General features: G+C 42.8%; 1 protein-coding gene across 1 annotated transcript; it reads left to right on the top strand.

The window, feature by feature from the left end:
- Window positions 1-1,072: 1,072 nt before the first annotated feature.
- On the top strand, window positions 1,073-17,597 carry ints3 (integrator complex subunit 3). Its single transcript, XM_082521376.1, has 28 exons — window positions 1,073-1,407; window positions 1,976-2,059; window positions 5,955-6,038; window positions 6,115-6,228; window positions 6,524-6,608; window positions 6,697-6,763; window positions 6,875-7,016; window positions 7,103-7,330; window positions 8,684-8,875; window positions 8,961-9,048; window positions 9,154-9,233; window positions 9,356-9,447; window positions 9,532-9,638; window positions 9,768-9,887; window positions 11,110-11,239; window positions 11,328-11,382; window positions 11,499-11,602; window positions 11,692-11,856; window positions 11,941-12,094; window positions 14,093-14,161; window positions 14,243-14,318; window positions 14,406-14,519; window positions 14,594-14,642; window positions 14,744-14,911; window positions 16,004-16,104; window positions 16,187-16,259; window positions 16,335-16,491; window positions 16,567-17,597. Exons 1-28 carry the CDS (start codon window positions 1,324-1,326, stop codon window positions 16,642-16,644), a joined length of 3,060 nt encoding a protein of 1,019 aa, XP_082377502.1. The 5' UTR covers window positions 1,073-1,323; the 3' UTR covers window positions 16,645-17,597.
- The last annotated feature ends 2,560 nt before the right edge of the window (window positions 17,598-20,157 follow it).

Here is a 20,157-nt window from a genome sequence, read left to right as displayed (position 1 = left end):
AGGAACCACAGCAACTCAGCCATGAAGTGTCAGACCATGTAAAGTTACATAGTTGGTCACTGGGTGGTGAGGTTTAAGTGACCAAGTTTAAGTCACCAACACTCTGCCGACTCTGCAGTGCTCCAAATCTCCTCTGTTATTAACATCTGCTCAAAAACGGCACCAGGAGCTTCATGGCTAAGTAGACCCTGGAAGTGGAATGTGCAGGTGGTCCAGTTCTTTCTCCTAGAGTGTGCAGATTGATTTTTGTTTTTACTTTACTTTATATTGTCCTGTTTTGTCCATAATAAAACTAATAGATATGAGGAAATGGACGTCCGCACTGCTGGCTCAGTGCGGACGTCCATTATGTTAGTTCCAAAATAGCCCACTGCAGAGTAGTCAAATGTGGTTAAAAATCTGGATTATTCTTCTTCCCACTGTTCTCTTTGCTGGTCTCCACAGTGAATCATCATCTCCATTTCCTCCTATACCACTATCCTCCTCAGTTGTACCAACAGACAACAATGCATGATAAATATGAACAAATTTTCTGTCTCTGACTTTTTGGACCAACAACAACTATTTCTATCTTTTCTCTGCCTGGTTCTAAAAGGTTTTGAGACATTTAGGAATTAATGTCATCCATGCAGCTCATTTGTTTGGCTGTCTTTTTGTCAGTGCCAATGTCTCCAAACCTTCCATCACAGGAGGTCTCACTACCATCTTTTAAACATTCCATTTCACATTCCTCTTTTTGAGTTTATGTTGTTACTGGTTTTTACTTGTTAGATGTTGACATTTGGGATGAAGAAAACCAGTTTTTTTTAATTATTATTTTGTACATACTTCAAAAGTATCTCAAAAGGTGGTATAACAGCAGTCTAAGTGCAGTAAGCAGACAAGTACTGCGTACTTTACAGTTCTTCAATATTTGCTCTACAACACTATAAACACGCTGAAGCCCTTTCCATGCTGTTGGCCTTCAGTATAGGCGATCGAGGATTGGCTCCAGGTTCTCGCTCCTGTTATTGGTCCACGCTCACTTCAGTCTGTGGTGTAAGTGAAATGATTGGTCGGCGGCGTGTGCGGTCCCGCCTCTTCCCCCTGCTGGCTCAGTGCGGACGTCCGTTATGTTACAGTGTCGGACAGAGTGGGACTCACGGTCCGAACTGACCCCGAAAAAGTTCTGAAAACACACATTAAAGGTCCGAAGCGGCTCACCGCAAGGCACCGACCCTAAATCCTCCGTTATACTGACACAGACACCCATCACGCCCCCCAGCACAGGTAGTCCCAGTCCGTCTCAACTCCGCGGGGCCCGGCGAGGCGCAGTGGGAGCAGATGGAGCCTGCACCGGCGAAAGCGAAGCCGCAGGGCCGGCTCCTGGTATCCACCCCACTGGACGCCAAAGACGAGCTGGAGGAGGTAGGTTGACGCTGTTTAGCTGATCTCAAGGCAGACTAAACCCGGACTAAACCAGGACAGAGCGGGCTTATGGGCAGACAGCGCAGTCTTGGTATAAAGACTCCGCGGTACCATTTTATTAGACGGTTAGCACGGCTAGCAGCAGGCTCATAGCGTTAGCTCAGCAGAAGGGTACGTTGCGGGACTCGGAACTGCTACCGGAGGTGTGGAATTTGTGTCTCTGCTGTCGTGGTCGTTCACGGTGTGAGGGACTGCGGACCGAACCGCGGGGCTCATTAAAACCAAATCAGTTAGCTTAGCATGCTAACTCTACGTAAACATACGAACATAAGAAAAGTGACATGCGCAGTGTCTCACTTGTCAGACGCTAACTGTGAGTGCTGTTTGATAAAGTTCAGTTTTTCTGTGGGGCGCCGTCAGCTGATCGACTAGTTGATGCTATTTTTTTTAATCTTTACTATTTTCTGTTTGTGTTTCTCGTATTTGCATTGATTCTTGTTGTGCTTGTGTTGTCGGTGTGTTTAGTGTTTGTTGTCTTGTTTACACTGATTGCTGTGTTTGCTTGCAGAGATTGGAGCGCTGTGTTGGAATCGTCCAGGCACTGACCAATGGACTGTCAGAGAGGGAGGCCAATGACGCACTCACGGCCAACGTAAGAAACATCAGTACTACTACTGCTGATACTACTAATGACTTCCACCCATGTGAAGAAACGGAGTAGCATTTGGAGCTAACATAAACACATTTTGTGCATTCAGCCTTCCTGGGGCACAGTCTGAGCTGCAGGAGCTTTACATGCAGGCTGCATTTGGCGGGTTTGTAAGGTACAACTCAGCAGCAACTCATTTATAAACTTACTTTCCAGGAAAGAATCTAAATCACGCTTTAAAGCCAAATAAACGAGAGCTAAATAAAAGAATCAGTGAAAACATGGCACATCGACCTCATTTTTAACTCAGACTCTGAACATAACCTGATCTCCAGCAGGTGATGTGTTGAGCATCAGTTACCATGGTGATTTAGTCCTTCATGACACAGAAAACTCTGACTTTAGCCTCACAGCTCACTAATGCCTTTATCTTCACAATTCGTAGCACACCTCTCAGTACTATTACATTTAATACTCACACATAGTACTGCAATCACCAAATTAAACGACTATGCTTGTATTTAGGCATGATGTGCTTGTAGGCGAAACCTAACAATACTGCAGTATCTGAAAACCCAGAGTTTGTACTAAAGAACGACTGAAGACTCTTATTAGGGTTATGTGCAGGATATGTAATCTGTGGATTAGTTTGTTATGATGTGCCGCTGATGTGGGCTGTGATCCGAAAATATGACGTCTACAGATTGCATGTCAACAACTGGCCAGTCAGTGGTGTCAATCAGTGAGTCAAGAGTAGGGATGGGTACCGGTATCCGGTGCCATAATGGCACCGGTTCTGACATAAACGGTAGTAACCAGACCGAAAAGCAGCGCACATTTCGGTGCTTTTTTTCCCTGAGATGTCATACACTTTGGATTCTAGCCAATCATTTTACCTTTGCAAGGATAGTAGGCGGGCCCAGGTAGGTACGTTCTTTTAGAGCAGAGCTACAGATTAAAAATGCCCAAGGCGAAGCGGTCAAAAGTCTGGCTGTGCTTCACATCAAAAGATGCAAACTCAGCAGCCTGCAACAAGTGCTTTAAGGTGATACTGTGCAAAGGAGGTAACACCTCGAATTTGATGAAACACCTGGCGACGCATAGCGTTTTTTAAAAGCCGAGAAATGCACCGTATTTGATAGCTTGCTGCAAGACCTCACACCGAGCGCATCTACTGCGTGTGTGGTGCCTGTTATCGACCCGGAGTTATCAACATCCCCCAAGAACCCAAAGAGGAGAGTCCTGGCCCCTAGCCCTGCCAATGTAGCATAAATGATGATGAATGATGATGGCAACAGCAGCCGTTCTTCTCTGCACCTTGAGTAGGCTAACCACGTTATTAAATTAATGCATGTAAGGTAAACTAGCAAACACCGTTGTAGTTACCGGCACCGGCACTGTTTCAAAAGTACCGGGTTGGCACCGGTATCAGATAAAACTTAAACGATACCCATTTAAGTTTTGGGTGGCTGTAGCTCAGGTGGCAGAGCAGGTCAGCCACTAATCAGAAGGTCGGTGGTTCGATCCCAGGCTCCCTCCTGGCTGCCAAATATCCTTGGGCAAGATACTAACCCCATGTTTGCCTACTGGTGGAGGTCAGAGGGCCCGGTGGCGCCAGTGTCCGGCAGCCTCGCCTCTGTCAGTGCGCCCCAGGACAGCTGTGGCTACAATGTAGCTTGCCATTGCCAGTGTGTGACTGTGTGTGAATGGGTGGATGACTGAATGTAGTGTGAAGCGCTTTGGGGTCCTTAGGGACTAGAAAAGCGCTATACAAATGCAGGCCTTTTACCATTTTTACCATCCCTCGTCAAGAGAGAGATTTCTCAATAATCGAAAGTGTCATTTTTGAAACCGATTCATGGCTTGTTTTTCGAGTTTTCTTTGGCTCATCATCATATCGTATCAAATTTAAAATATTGTTGCTCACCTTTTAAAATTATAAATAATTTAGCCCCTAGCTATCTTGTCGATCTCCTTAGTCCATATGTCCCTGGGCGAGCCCTCAGGTCTTCAGCCCACTTACTCTTGGTTCAGCCTAGATCTAGACTTAAATCTAGGGGTGACCGTGCTTTTGCCCTTGTTGCACCTAACCTGTGGAACAACCTTCCCATCGCTATCCGTGCGTCAGACTCCATTCTATCTTTTAAATCTCATTTAAAAACTCACTTATTTAACCTAGCTTTTCCATCTAGTTAGTGTCCCTATTTTACATTTGGCTCCATTTTTATCTATGTACTTTATCTTTTATCTTTTCTTAGTAAGTTTGTTCTTATATTCCCTTTTATTCCTGTATAATTAGTGCCTTCAACCTGCTGACATATGTGGTAATTTGTTAATGGTCTTTTATTTAATCATGTCTTAATTTCCCTATTTCTATTGTAAAGCACTTTGGTGTCCGCAGGTTTTTAAAATTTGCTATATAAATAAAGTTGTATTGTAAGTTGTAGCTCCTCTGTGAAGCTAAGTGTGATCAGTTCTGCAGCATCAGTGAGAATGTGAGGGAGTACAACGCTGCACACTCAACCCACATTATCCTGCTGCTTCTATCAGCAGTCCACAAAGATTGTGTGGATGCTTCAGATCAACTGTTCCTCTCCTTCTTCAAACTTTTCTCTTCCATTGTTTTGGTACAGGTTCATCTTGGTTTCATTTTTTTTTTCCAGAACTGTGCTGGCTGTGTTTGATGCTATCTGGCAAAGTCTAATCAGATGACCACCAGTGGTTTACACCTTCTTGGTTTTCAACAAGGTGCAAACCTTGTTTCCTGTTATTAAAGTGTTTCTTGATTGTCTCTTGAATGTGATGCTTGATGATGCTCCTGCCTTCTTAACACTATTCCTGACTTAGTTAGATGGTGGTTTTTCTGAACTGTGGAAATAATTCTGTCACCATGCTCTTTAATGTATCTGTGGTCTTGGTTTGTTGTTGCTGCTTGGTGCATTGTCTTTTCAAGAATGAACCAGATTGTTGGATACGTCTAAAGATTTAGCTCTCTCTGATAGGGCTGTTCGATATAACGATATATATCGGATGACTATATAAAAACGTCTATCGTTTCATTTTACGCTATCGTTTGTTTCGTGGTGTCGCAAAATAAACTGTTTACGGCAATATTTACGGCTGTGTAATAAATACTCACAAAGAAAACGGCGGCTGTTACAACTTATGTCTGAAAATGTATCGTTTCATGCATTGGTTAAAACACTCGACTCCAGGTACATGACGCGCAGCTGGAAACACTTCACGCAAGGTGAGCTGCCCGAGATTCACAGAATTTACAGAAAATGTTACATTTTTGTGATTTATATCGTTATCGGACGATAGATGTCTTAATATCAGGATATGAGATTTTGGTCATATCGCACAGCCCTACTCTCTGACTGGTTCATTTGGGTATTTCAGCCTAACAATGACCTCCTTCACTTACACTGACATCTCTTTGACCCTCATATAGAAAATTTCAGTGACTATAAAATACAAATACAATCCTTGGAATCGACTCCAGATCTATATTAACTTAATGAAATAACAAAAGAACAGGTCTCTCCATGAAATTGAAAATAGGGAACTGTGAATAAAAAATTCCTGGAATTCCTTATTGCAATATTTTTATTATACTCCTTTAACTAAAGCAGAGAGTTTGATTTGAAATTCAGTGTGGTAGTGTGCAGAGACTAAACTACAAAAATGTGTCCTTGTCCAAATACTTCTGGATGTCAGAGCTGGAAACATCTAATCTCTAGTCTCTCTAATGTGCTCCAATTCTGAATCACTTCATTCAGTCTACTCTGTGTTTAACAGCTGGAACCAGACACCTTCCTGATTTTCTGAGACCTGAAAATGAAAAGACTATATTTTTGTAATTTGTGTCTAACTTCCTGTTTTACCTGTTCTGTAGGCATGTAAAGGTCAGCAACAGCATGAGGAGGTGTGTTTGGGTCTCTTCACACTGGTCCTCACAGAGCCGGCTCAGGCCCAGAGGGTGAGTTTCTGCAGCATTGTGGGTAATGTCTGATGCGACTCTGACATTACAATAACATCACTATGTGTGGTGATAGTGTTACAGAGACCTGGCACTGGTCAACAGAGATGGGATGAACGTTGTCCTGGTTAAAATCAACCAGATCTTGATGGAGAAGTTCCTGAAACTGCAAGACGTCCCCCGAACACAGGTAAACCAATACAGGTGGAGACACACACACACACACACACACACACACACACACACACACACACACACACACACACACACACACACACACACACAAAGATAACTGCACACAGTTATATACAAGTGTTTTGGGTAGCAGGGACCCGTGTTTACCATTGTGAAGGAACAGAGGCAGACCAGGTTAGGTCCTGAGAGGACAGGACAGCAGCGTCCCTCCTCAGGTCCTGGTCTTAAATGTGGGATCTCACCTGAACCTGACTGTGGTGGTTACTAATGAAGTGCTGGTGTGTGTGCAGCTAGTGTGGCTGGTCAGAGAGCTGGTGAAGAGTGGCGTGATGGGAGCTGATGGCGTCATCATGACACTGCTGAAACAGATTGCAGGTGAGACACTTGGATTTTTACCTGAGCTGAAACCACGAATCCTGTCACCACTCGCTCTGACTGTAATGTCACTGTTCTCTCTGCACAGGCGGAGACATCTCCACCAAAAACCTGTGGCTGGCTGAGAGTGTCCTGGATATCCTGCTCGAGCAGAAGTATGATTCACTGTTTTTTTCAGACTGTAGTATCAGCTGCTTTTTTCTGTCTCTGTTAGAGCCCAGAGTGGGTTTTTATAGTGCAGCAGCTGATTATTTGTGTCTCTCCAGAGAGTGGGTATTGAAGAGTGGGATGCTCATAGCGATGTCAGTCTACACTTACCTTCGCCTGATTGTGGACCACGGAGCTCCGAACTTGCTGCCTCTGCGCCAGAAAGAAGTGGACTTCTGCATCAGCATGCTGAGGGAGAAGGTAATAAGGAGAGGAAGGAAGTATGGTGTGGTCTGTTATGTATTTAACGCCTTCTCTTTACACTGATGACCTCTCTCTGTCTGTAGTTCATGGATTGTCTAATCATCGGCAGAGATCTGGTTCGTCTGCTGCAAAATGTTGCTCGGATCCCAGAGATGGAGCTGCTGTGGAGAGACCTGCTGCACAATCCTCAAGTCCTGAGCCCTCAGTTCACGGGTGTCCTCCAACTACTGACGGCTCGGACCTCCAGGAAGTTTCTGGCCTGTCGACTCACACCAGACATGGAGACCAAACTACTGTTCATGACCTCCAGGGTAAAGCCTCTTTTACCTCATAAATGTAATGATCTTTAAGAAGAGGGTACCACTCTGTATTTAATTATGTTAGAGTGGTTCTCCACATAACTAATTTCCAGAAGTTGATTCTGTTCATCTGCTTCTTCACTCATTCTCAAGTCTCACCTGACTGCAGGATTCCCCAACCTTATAAGTAGTACATAATGACTGAAACTATCACCACCAGATCTTTTAGTACCACAATATGGAATTCAAAATCTGAAAAGCTCAGTCTCGTTTTGGCTTTAAACTGGACAAGCACTGATCAGGTGACCTCAGAGGTGTAATAGTTATGTAATGATGTAGTAGTTCACAGACACAAGAGAGCTCTTAAGGAGACAGACCTTGGCTAAATTCTGGGTTCTGGAACCGCATGTCATCTGGATGTCATCTGCGTAACAATGCTTTAAGATGCCTTCAAAATCATTCAGATGTGTCCCTGTGTAAGCATATACAGGAAAAGCAACATGGGCCCTAAGATCAAACTTTGGGACACATCACAAGGTAAAGTGGGAAAATAAACTCCTGTGAGAGAGACAGAAAGAGAACAAGCCCAGAACTGACTCAGAGATGTCCACCCACAATTGCAGGCTGTCACTCAGGATACCACAATCTACTGTGTCAAAGGCAGCTGAAAGATCCAACAGTGTTAGCCCCTTGCTGTGAGTGGGACCTGAACACATGCCGAGTTAAGTTAAGAGTCCATTACAGTCCGTTTAGCTGCAGGTTTATCTGTAGCATCTGTTTCTGTCAGAGACAAGAAAACCAAGTTTCTGGTCTGATTAGGATCATTTAAGATGAGATGGACCATGCATTTATCAGTGCTGTCCTGCGAGGAGCTGGAGGATCGTTTCACCTCCAGCACGGTGGCTGTCAGCACCTGACAGAGACAGCAGGTCCTGCAAAAGCATCCAGGGAGGAAAACATGTAGTATCCTGATGAATCAGGGAACACCATGCTGATCAAATAGCACTGGCAATTGCAACAAATCATCATCACCAATATCGCCTGGACTCCAGCCTTTTTCCCCCTTCCTTCTTCTGCGTTCACAGGAGGTCAGCTAAAGGGTATATATAGGGCCCTGAGAGAGTGGCTCACCAGGTTACACAAAAGAAGAGCTGTGATATTTCTTAAAAGCTCAGATGTGTAGTAGAGCCTGACAGTCATACTCACCAGTGCAAAAGCCTCCAACAAAACAAATACAGCAGGTAAACAGGTCAGACAAAGGTGCCATTCGCACTCTCACCTCAACCACGTTATTAAATGCTGTGATTTGGGTGTTTCTCCACCTGTGACTCAGTTGATTTTGACTCTTTCTCCATCTCTGCTCAGGTGCGTTTTGGGCAGCAGAAACGGTACCAGGACTGGTTTCAGAGACAGTACCTGTCCACAGCAGAGAGCCAATCACTACGCTGTGATCTGATTCGCTACATCTGCGGGGTAGTACATCCATCCAATGAGGTCCTGAGCTCTGATATCCTGCCACGCTGGGCTATTATTGGCTGGCTGCTAACCACTTGCACGGTAAGGGGATCTGGTTTCAGGCTGTCAATCTGCAGGAATTGTTATAGGTCAATAACTAATAATCAATTGATTTGTGTGACTGCAGTCAAACGTGGCGGCCTCCAATGCTAAGCTGGCTCTCTTTTATGATTGGCTGTTCTTCAACCCTGAGAAGGACAGCATCATGAACATAGGTAACACAATTTAGGCTACACCAGAGTGGTGTTGGTCAGAGATGATGTCATCATGTTATTAGGTAGACAGGTAAAACAGCACTCACCTGTGATGATGTGTTTCAGAGCCAGCCATTCTGGTGATGCATCACTCCATGAAACCTCATCCTGCCATCACTGCAACGCTGTTGGACTTCATGTGCAGGGTAACACACACACACACACACACACACACACACACACACACACACACACACACACACACACACACTTTACCAGGTTTTAATTTCTCTCCTCTTATTGTTGGTCTGCTTTCTCCCCTCTTCAGATCATCCCTCATTTCTTCCCTCCTTTGGAGTCTCAGGTCCGTCAGGGTGTCTTCAACTCGCTAAACTTCATTATGGAAAAGAGGGTCCTGGCGTAAGAAGCATCAATATTTATTGATCATTGACCACTCTACCACAGGGATCATTTTTGATTATTGGTTATTGATCTCTCTTTCAGTCACCTCGCTCCACTGTTTGATAACCCAAAGCTGGACCGAGAGCTCCGGTCAATGCTCAGAGAAAGATTCCCCGAGTTCTGCAGCCCACCATCACCTCCTACTGAAGGTAACACACACACACACACACACACACACACACACACACACACACACACACACACACACACACACAGGTGAGTAGACACAAACATTAACCTCTTCCCTCTCTTTCACTTTATTTTTTTCAATTATGCAGTGAAGATGGAGGAGTCTGTTTCCATGGAGATGGACAATCATGTGTTGGACAAGGAGGAGAGTTGCTACGACAACACAGAAGCAACTTTCAGTGACGATGAGGAGGAAGTCAACAACAAAGGTAACACCTGGAGAAACAACTTCAGATGACTTGATTGCATGCGCTGTTACAGTTCCACGCTCTCGCTGGTAGCTCCCTGCGTTCAGGGAGAAATCCTTCTCATGCGAGTAAATTTACTTTTGACAGTTTGTAGGCGGAGCTCAAATGAGGACGGGGTCCTAATGGGATTGGTCACTTTGTTGTTCAGGTTATTGCGTTAAACTGAGTTACACTGGCAATGACAGAAATGCTGTTTTAAACTGTGTTTGTTTACAATTTGAAAAATAACATTTGCTGAATTAATTATTAAGTTATTGTTTGTTGTGCAGCAGAAATACTGACAACTGTCACTGGATTACTTTAATGTTGAAGACATATTTTAAACCAGAGGATTCTAAGGCAAGTCCTGAAGGCTCTCCACTGCTGTCCCATTAATCTGTTGTACAGTATTGCATACCTTCTATGATTTAAGTAATTTAAAAAACTCATAACGAGAATCAGGAAAGTAAATGTGGATCCGAATCTGGTAATTATAACTTTGGCCAAAATACAGACATTGAAAACTGCCAACAAGAAGTTGCTCAGTCTACAGCGAATGTGTAACTGCACATACATGTTTGGATGGGAGTGTTTCAAAACGTGCCCTAGAATTCTGATGAAGATGTTTGTCACTATTAAAGTGAAGCAATAAGAGAAATGCAACACAAACAAGAGACTGTCAGCAGTTTCCATCAATGTTTGCACCATGCAAAACCCTCAGTGTCTAAGATGTATGTAAAATTGAGAGGCGGTTTGCAGTGAAGGGGTGATTGGGACTACCATTGCAGCCCCACCTAACTACACTAAGTCATGAAATAGAGATGATGGGGTTTAAATTTAACAGTTATATTTTTCTATGCAAATAAGTCAAAATGACTGAACAAAACTGAATGAATTTATTTTAAAGTGGAGTAAACAAAATAATACAAGTTGGACCAATGAAACAAGTTTAATTGAAATAAATTGCATCCTGGAATAAAACAGTTTAAAATGGTTTAGAAACTACTTTAAACCAGAATAACCTGTTTTATCCTGGATTTAACTGGTGTGGTATTCCAGTTTGGGGAAGAAATATGAGCTGTGAGTTTATAAATATAAATTCAATTTCCAATTCATAATTTGGAAGTTTTACTATAAATTTCTAACAATTCACCCCAAACAGGAAGTAGAGTATTTGACCACCTGTCCTCCCATCACTGTTCAGGAAAAAAGAGGGAGTTCAGATTTCATCCAATCAAAGAGGCTGTGATTGAGGAGCCTGCTGATATCACACCCTGGCTTGACCAATTAGATGACACAATGAAGGAGAAGGTGCAGCAGATTCAGAAGACCAGGTGAAAGTCCAGTCTTTTTTCAGGTCCTCAGGTTAGATGTTACATCAAGGTCATTTCCTGTTAACTGACAGCAACACTTCCTCTGCAGTGACACAGAGACTCAGTGTGAGGTGATGCAGGAGATTGTGGATCTCATCCTGGAGGTGAGCTATCTTGTTGAGTTAAGTGAGTAATTCGTGGCTTATCAGAAAAGAGTGCGGCCAGCTGCAGGGCTTCAGTGTTAAGAGATGTTGGTACAATGTTGTGTTCTGTCCTACAGGAGGACTTTGACACAGAGCAGATGTCAGCTCTGGCTTCCTGTCTGGCCGAACTGTTCAAAGATCATTTCAGAGGAGAAGTCTTGCCGGAGGAGATCACGGAGGAGTAAGATCAGACTGACTCTGTCCCCTTCTCTCTCTCCTTATTGACTCATGTCTGGCTCTCTCTGATGACCCGTCTATATTTCTCTGTAGGTCCCTGGAGGAGTCGGTTTGTAAACCCGTTTGTCTGATCTTCAGGAACCTTGTCACCATGCAAGAGGACAACAGCGGTTTCTCAGTTCTGCTAGACATGCTTGCTGAACTTTACCAGAAGCAGCCAAAGATCGGTTATCACCTGCTGTACTACCTGAAGGCTAGGTGAGCAGGTGTGACAAAAAAGCTGCTGTCACAGATGTTGATAGGAGAAACGTGGTTAAACTCCATGTCTGTGTCTGTCAACAGTAAAGCAGCAAATGGGAAGATGATGTTGTACGAGTCATTTGCTCAGGCGACGGCACTTGGTGACCTCCACACTTGTCTGATGATGGACATGAAGGCTTGTCAGGAGGACGACGTCCGGCTACTCTGCTACCTCACACCCTCAATTTACTCTGAGGTAGGCTTACCCAAGTCTTACATGCACCACAAAAAGTCTCTAAAAAAGAGACCAGCCAGAAAATCTTCACACAGTAGAAGTACTGATTTAAGAGCATCCTTCCAGGAACTTATTTTTTCCCTTCATGTCCTTTAAAATGCTCCTGAAACTTCCATCCTTCTTTTCCAATGAGCTGCTGTCATTGGGGACCAGAGATGGGCAGTAACGCGTTACTGTAATCTGATTACTTTTTTCAAGTAACGAGTAAAGTAAGGGATTACTATTGCAAAAACAGTAATTAGATTACCGTTACTTTCCCGTAGGAACACTGCGTTACTAAAACCGTGATTTTTTGCGAGAATGTCTCATGACAGTGACGTAAGCAAGCACGACATTCGTGACAACAGCTGTGTGCAGATCAACAGTGGATCACATATCGATTGTGGGAGAGAGTATGAGCGTGCAGCGTTTAAAGCGTGGAAGTACTGACCTTACTTTGAGTTTGATTCCATAAAAAGTGACAAAAACATTAGTGTCCATCGTGCGTGGGAAGAAAACTTCTTTTTACAGCGAAAAAAACCCCTAAACTTCCAAACAAGCACCGAGTGCGCAACGACGTAATGGGAAACTCACAGAGAAACTCGCGGATTCTTCAACTGACCGCGGCACACCTGCACCAGGGTAAACCTCCGCCTGCTTTACAGGTGAAAATAGAGCAACAGGACCGCTAGTCTTTGACTTTATTTATTTTCTGCTGTGTTTTACTTGCATCTATTTGAAAGACTGAGTGTAAACACAAAAAATATTTTATTTTATGTGCTGGAATGTGCAGAAAATAGGTTTAAATGTTAAACTAATTCAAGTCAGAGAATGGTGCATATAATTAAATTTTTGCTTGATGCATAAAGTTAAGATTAAAACTAATAAAACAAGTTTTAAAAAGAAACTTTTCCATTTGATTACATTTTGTATGATGGATTATGCAGAAAAAGTAGAATTGGGCTGAAAGATCTATCACTTTATCACCTATTCAGGTTGTAAATCGTGTTTTTAAAAAGTAACTAAGTAATTAATTACTTTTGAAAATAAGTAATCAGTAAAGTAACTGGATTACTTTTTTGGGGAAGTAATCAGTAATTAGTTACTGATTACTTTTTTCAAGTAACTTGACCAACACTGTTGGGGACACACTGTATGATTTAATGTTTGACTGTACTGAAACAGAGGAGTGCGGTAGTAGTGACCCAGCATAAGACAAACACAAGTACAAGAGTAGCCTAACCAGTAAAAGTACAACATAACAGCTTAACAATAATTAAACTAACTGAACTCTTAAACATCATCAAACTGGAACATCATGTCTTGGGTCACTCGTTCTCAGACATGCCCGGGCTTGTCTCGGGACAAGGGAACATAAAAGTATGGCATCGCTATAGAAATGGTATCACAATATGACATTTTTATGTGACGTGAAAATGTAGTACTCTTTTTTTTTTTTTTTTTTTTTGCCTGTCCCGTTTGGCTCTTTTGCCATCAGAATTATTGTCTAAAGGCGAAGAAAGATGCCCAACGGATTTACTTTACCAAATAAACCATCCCAGCCTTGCCGTAATGGTCTATTTGATTCACCTTTTATTGTTTATTTTATTTTTTTATTTTCACTTGTTAGATACGGGACAGACTTGAATGAGGAAAAGAAAAGGGAGAAAGAAAGAGGGGGGGAAAAAACAGCGGAGAAGAGGGACGGGGATAAAGGGCAAAAAACAAAAACCAACAAAATAAGCAGACAAAAAATACATATATCAATCACCTGGATCACCTGTTGAGAGCAATAGAATAAACAACATCATGATGATCGATGGGAATATAACAGTAAATACTAAATGTTAAACATTATTGTGCAGCACGTAAGATCGACAGCGCACAGTGTGCTTTGAGGTAGGAGCCAAAAAGGGTGTAGTTTGTGTGTGTGAGCACTGAAAATGTAGTACTCTGATGAAGGTCCCTGCTCTTGTTCAGTTTCCAGATGAGACGCTGCGGAGTGGCGAGCTTCTCAACATGATCGTCGCCGTTATCGACTCCACACAGGTAATAAACCTGATCGGTGCGTCCCCGCTGCTCTGGCTGGGAAACCATGTCTCATCTGTGTGTGTTTGTGTGTGTGTGCAGTTACAGGAGCTGATGTGTCACGTGATGATGGGGAACCTGGTGATGTTCCGGAAAGATTCTGTGCTCAACATCCTCAGTGAGAAACTCGGATTAAAAGTTTGACTCTTCAGTTTTTCGGGCCATGGTCCATCTTCATTTGCTTGTTTATCCTCGATCTCCACAGTTCAGTCACTCGAGTGGGAGACCTTCGAGCAATATAGCACCTGGCAGCTGTTTCTGGCCCACAGCATTCCCCTGGAAACCATCATCCCCATCTTGCAGCACCTCAAATACAAAGGTGAATAAATCCTCAATAGACAGGGACACAAAGCAAAGGAAAGATTGTAACCCTCCTTTCTGTTTATGGTTCAGAGCACCCTGAGGCCTTGTCCTGCCTGCTGCTGCAGCTTCGCAGAGAAAAGTATGACACATAGCAGACACCCCATTTCACATGTGTTTCTGTTCCGCATTTGAGCTGTGTTTCTGTGTCCCTGTTAACATCCCTTCATGTTTTTGTGACAGGCCCAGCGAAGAGATGGTGAAAATGGTCCTGAGTCGTCCCTGTCACCCAGAAGACCAGTTCGCCACTAGCATCCTGAGACACTGGGCTACCAAATACGACGACACACTGGCAGAAAACATAAAGGCCCAGCTGATCAAGAACAACAACCAACCCCGCAAGAGACAGAGGTAAGCACAGAGAGTTAACCACAAAAAGTGACTAACGTAGAAGGAGACTGAGTTGAGGGAAAAACTCTAAAAAGACAGGTAAGAAAAGAAAAACAGATGAGGGCACAAATAGATGAAAGAGAAAAAAGACAGAAGAGGTTAGGATAACGTAAAAACAGAAATTACAATAAAAAGGACAATTTGAAGGCGATGACATAAGGACGTAAAAAAAAAACAGGTGAGGACTGTGAGTTCTGCCTGGGGCTCTCCCCTCTTTGCATCTGTACTTCTTGGGGCTCTCCTCAGCTGTGTCCCATATCAGGGGCTTCACACTTGCAGGACTCGGCCCATGCAGAGTGGGTTCTTCAAAGACCACAAGGCCACAAGTAAGTGGCTATATGATACAAAAACACAACATCCTTATAAAATATGATGTAACGCTGTAGATCAGGGGTGTCCAATTCCAGGCCTCGAAGGCCGGTGTCCTGCAGGTTTCAGATGTGTCCTTGATCCAACACAGCTGATTTAAATGGCTGAATTACCTCCTCAACATGTCTTGAAGTTCTCCAGAGGCCTGGTAATGAACTGATCATTTGATTCAGGTGTGTTGACCCAGGGTGATATCTAAAACCTGCAGGACACCGGGCCTTGAGCCCTGTAGTTGGACAAACCAGCTGTTGATGAACTTACCCCAAAATATATAAAACGTTTTCAGACAAAGGAAATCAAATGTGCGGTAAGTCGCAGGATTAAAACACAAATTAAAATAAAAAATGTACATACTTTATATCTGTAAGCAATTGGAACCTGAGCTGCATTAAGTCAGTGGTTCCCAAACTGTTTTTGCTAGGCCCCCCTTTGAAAAATGTTCTTGTTGGTTTTTCTTCCCTTTTCATACCACGCACCTCCCCCCCCACTTGTTTTCAAATTCAGGTAAAAGGAGAACACATTTGTTGAAACCTTTGAATTGGGGCAGCCTTGTACGCCTTCAGATGCAGCCTTTAAAGGATGTAGCTCCTGAACTGGGACATGCCCCTCCTCTGTTCATCTGTACTTCTCAGGTTCATTTCTTTGTCTGTAGTGTCAGTTCTGTTAACGTTATTCTGTCTTCAGTCTGCGCAGTTCGAGCAGTAAACTGGCTCAGCTGACCCTGGAACAGATCTTGGAGCACATGGACAACCTCAGACTGAGTCTGAGCAACACCAAGAACAACTGTCAGTACCCTCACACACAGTTCTCGATTGTCAACCAATTACTGATGACCTGAATGTGCTAATGTCTGTATGTCTCTGTCAGTCTTCACTCAGACTCCGATACTTCAGGCTCTGCAGCACGTCCAAGCAAGCTGTGATGAGGCCCACAAGATGAGGTACATTTACTCCCACAGACACACACAAACGATTACATCACAACACTGCTGTTTACGTCTCATCTTCCCTGTCAGGTTCAGCGATCTGTTCGCCCTGGCGGAGGAATACGAGGACTCTCAGACGAAGCCGCCAAAGTCGCGCCGTAAAGCTCCAGCCTCGTCACCTCGTTCCAGGAAGGGAGTTGCTCCACCCACCAACAATGAGGAAGAAAGTGCATCCAGCAGCGGCTCTGTATGTACCCCCTCTATACACGTTCAAGTCTTGTTTTGGTTCAGGTCTGTTTCTGATCTTGTTATGTTGTTGCAGGAGGAGGAGGACTCAAAGCCCAAAGCTCCAAAGAGGAAACGGAAAGGATCATCAGCTGTTGGCTCTGACAGTGACTGAAGGAACCTCCAAACAAGATCACATGCCAGCTGCTCCATGTACTGGGAGAGACCATGTCTCTTCCTGATGACATGCACTGACTGCTGCTGGGAGGTGGAGCTCTGAGATGCTGCCAACTTTAACTCCATGTGATGAACTGACTTTTAATGTGCTGTTTCCATGGAGACCAGCAGTCGAAGGTCACTGTGTGTGGCTGATCTCCCACAATGTACTGGGGGAAGGAGGAACTCAGACTGATTTTAACAGCAGACATGATGATGATGATTTTTGTTCCTTTTTTGGGGGGATGGGTTGTACTTTTTTTTTGGAAAATCCTCACTTCTTGCTGTTTTTAGCGCCTCCTTCCTGTTTGGCTCCCTGCAGTAAAAGCTCCGTCATGTCAATGAGTTCTTTGTATAAAAACTGATGGTTGGTTTCAGACTCAGCTGTCTGTTATTGGGAGTTTGATGGGGGTGGAGAGGGTGGAGGGGAATGGGGTGTGCCGCAAAGGTCCTTTTAACACCTTTTCGTGGCGTTCATCAGATGCAGGAGGGTAAAAAACAGAACAGACGAAGCAGCTCAGAAGTGAACTGACTTAAAGCTGGGTAATAAAACGGTGAGAGCACGGAGCAGCCAGTGAGGAGCAGTGATGTCATTGCATTTCTGTTATAGCTGGACTGAGCCAATAGCAGGACAGTTTCAGAATTAACCCATGTGTTGTCCTTGGGACATTTTTGTCCTCTGCAGAAATCTTTTGCTATCAAAAATGTGTTTTTTATTCATCAAATGGTCTGAAAATAACAGTTATTCAGTACTATGCTATGCATGATTGGAATAAGTTTTAAGTAATTTGTTTTATTTATGGGGTTTTTATTGTCCTCGGGGATGAAAATGTGCCCAAAGTACAAAGTGTTGCAAAGAGCTGTATTTTCACACCATACTGCTTTCAAACATCTTTGATCTTGAATCACTGATGTGTGGGGTCAATGGTCTTGCTTAAAGGTCATAACAACCACAACAACAACAACAGGCAGCCCAATGAGGAGGCAGGTGCTCTACATTCAATTCAATTGTATTTTTACAGCGCCAAATCACAACAACAGATGCATCAAGGTGCTTCATATTGTAAGGTAGACCCTACAATAATACATACACAAAGTATGCTCACAAGCCTCCATTGCACTGGAGGCTTGTGAGCATACTTTTTTTTTTTTTTACCATGTTGAGGAAAGGAATGACCAGTAGAGCAAAGCATATATTGTCCTCTAGTATAATGAGAAGGACGAATCAACTTTCAGGAAGATCCAGGGTTAGAAGATAAAGAAAATATTGCCAATATTTAGAGCACATGCTACCCTTTCTCTGAAAAAGCACATCACCCTCCTGCAGAAGTGGAAGAAGGCTATGAAGTGAAGGAAGTGATGAAGAATCTGAACTATGTTCAAGTAGGTTCTCATCAATCCAGGACATGGTAGTCTAAGGAGCTTGGAAAGAAAGTGACTGGGCTTCTTGAAGTTTCTTGAATTTTCAGAATGTGAAACTGAAATAGAAGATGTGTCAGAGGACTACACATCATCCATTTCAATTATGATGAAGATCAAGCAAGAAAGAGGAATCAGCTGAGACAGGAATATTTGCAGTAATGTGAGGAAACACTGATCTGGTCTTCTATCCTTCCCAGTGACAGACGATGCATGACTCTCTCGTGCGTCAAAGAGAAAGACAATCTACCACAGTCCAAGCACATATGCCAGGTCCCATACTCCTTCAGTGGCTTTTCTACTCGAGTACTGAAAGCATTATATACAATGTATTCTGCTTGTATTCTGCTTTTTAATTTTCAAATGCCAATGGATGCATCAGAGACCAAGTTGGGGTTCAGTAACTTGCCCAAGGACACCTAGGTAATAACTCCAGACTAGAGCACACAGAGATTGAATAAGATAAAAACATGGGCAGTATGTGATGCCAGGTACAGCTGTACATGGAGTGTATGATGGCAAACCGTCTGGCCGCGAGTTGTCCCTAACATTGCAGAAGGTTTCCAAAAGAAAACAATCACCAGTAACACCTTGTTTACTTCATATGCCCTTGGCCTGCAACTGCAGAAAAAGAGCTGTCCATGATGGGACCAGTACAGAGGAATAAACCTGAGCTTCCTCCTGCACTTGTGTCAAATATGGACACGCCTTTGTTCTCATGAAAGTTTGCCTTCACTCAGACCCATGCCCTGGTGTTCCTACCATGCCAAAACAGAAAAATATCATGTAATGAGTCAGAATAAAGTTGAATAAGACCTTGAAACACAGAGATGAATGATATTTTATACTTACTGCTTTATAAATAGTCAAACCAGTTGAGGTCATTTTTGAGCCCAAAGGACAACAGATGTGATTATTTGCTGCCAGTAAAAAACTTGAAGTAGTTTAAAAACAGCTTCCCAAATTAACTTCGACATATACCCGTCTGTGATCATCTGTTAAAGCAACCAATTTTGGTTGTGAAAGGATAATCACAATAACTGATGATTTTATTTATTTTGTTACCTGAAAACACCTGAAACATTTCGTATAAATGAGGTTTTATCAGACATAAATTTGAAATGGAATAAAGAAATAGTGTCAAAGTGTTTGAATTAAGTTTTAATTAAAAGTGGGGGAAAATCCACTTTATATTAATTAAGTATCAATCAAACCAGATGGGGACATTTTTGACCCCTGAGGACCACAGGTGTGATTATGTGCTGCCATTTAAAATTTGTAAATGATTAAAAAAAACATTCTCACTAAAAATCAACATACAACACTCTGTGGTTATTCAGATAGTCATAATAATATAAACATTTAAATACTTTATTGTCTCATTTTGTTTTCGCTCAAAAACAGAGTATACTTCATGTAAACAAGGTCGGGTGGCCCTAAAATGTAAAATGTAGGGTAAATTTTGTGTTAATGTGTTGGTGTTAAGTAAAACTAAAGTGTAACACTGAATTGATTGAAAATTTATACTTTATACTTTAAAAAACACTCAAATGAAATGGGGACCTTTTTTCCCCTGAGGACCACAGGTACATGGAAATCGAGAGGACATTATGACGATTAAACATCATATCACAAACTGCCCTGAGTAGGTTTAATATGAAGCCTGGTGTGGTCGGCTGATCATTACATTTCATGAATTCTCCGGTGTTCAAAGTTTTTAAGTTATGTGACCTCTGAAATAAAGAAAAAATACAGGGTGTATCAGAAAGAATCATCAGATTTCAAAGTACTTGAATTCTGCAACTGTTCACGGTAACCATTAAAACACATACAGCTTGAAAGAACATATTATGGAGTTTCACATGGTTCCTGGTGTTGCGCTAAAAAGTGATTTCTTATTTACCAAAAAACCTGCAGACCTGCTCACCATATAGGCTGAGTTTGACTGTCATATTGACATACGCTGTGTGTCTGGAGGGGACACATTTAGCACTTATGAACATTGTAAATCTCTGATATACCCTGTATTAAAAAAAAAAAGTCAGTGAAAATG

Source organism: Aulonocara stuartgranti (assembly GCF_965226115.1).
Source record: "Aulonocara stuartgranti genome assembly, chromosome: 22".
In the NCBI taxonomy this organism is placed as follows: Eukaryota; Metazoa; Chordata; class Actinopteri; order Cichliformes; family Cichlidae; genus Aulonocara; species Aulonocara stuartgranti.
The sequence above is the reverse complement of the archived record's forward strand: the minus strand, read 5'-3'. Positions and strand labels throughout refer to the sequence as shown.

Bases quoted from the DNA above. Each gene is read 5' to 3' on its own strand.
- ints3 (XM_082521376.1), top strand. From the start codon at position 1,324: ATGGAGCCTGCACCGGCGAAAGCGAAGCCGCAGGGCCGGCTCCTGGTA. The intron at 9,888-11,109 runs GTAACACCTGGA...ATCACTGTTCAG, and splicing joins GGAGGAAGTCAACAACAAAG to GAAAAAAGAGGGAGTTCAGA. The intron at 11,603-11,691 runs GTAAGATCAGAC...ATTTCTCTGTAG, and splicing joins CCGGAGGAGATCACGGAGGA to GTCCCTGGAGGAGTCGGTTT.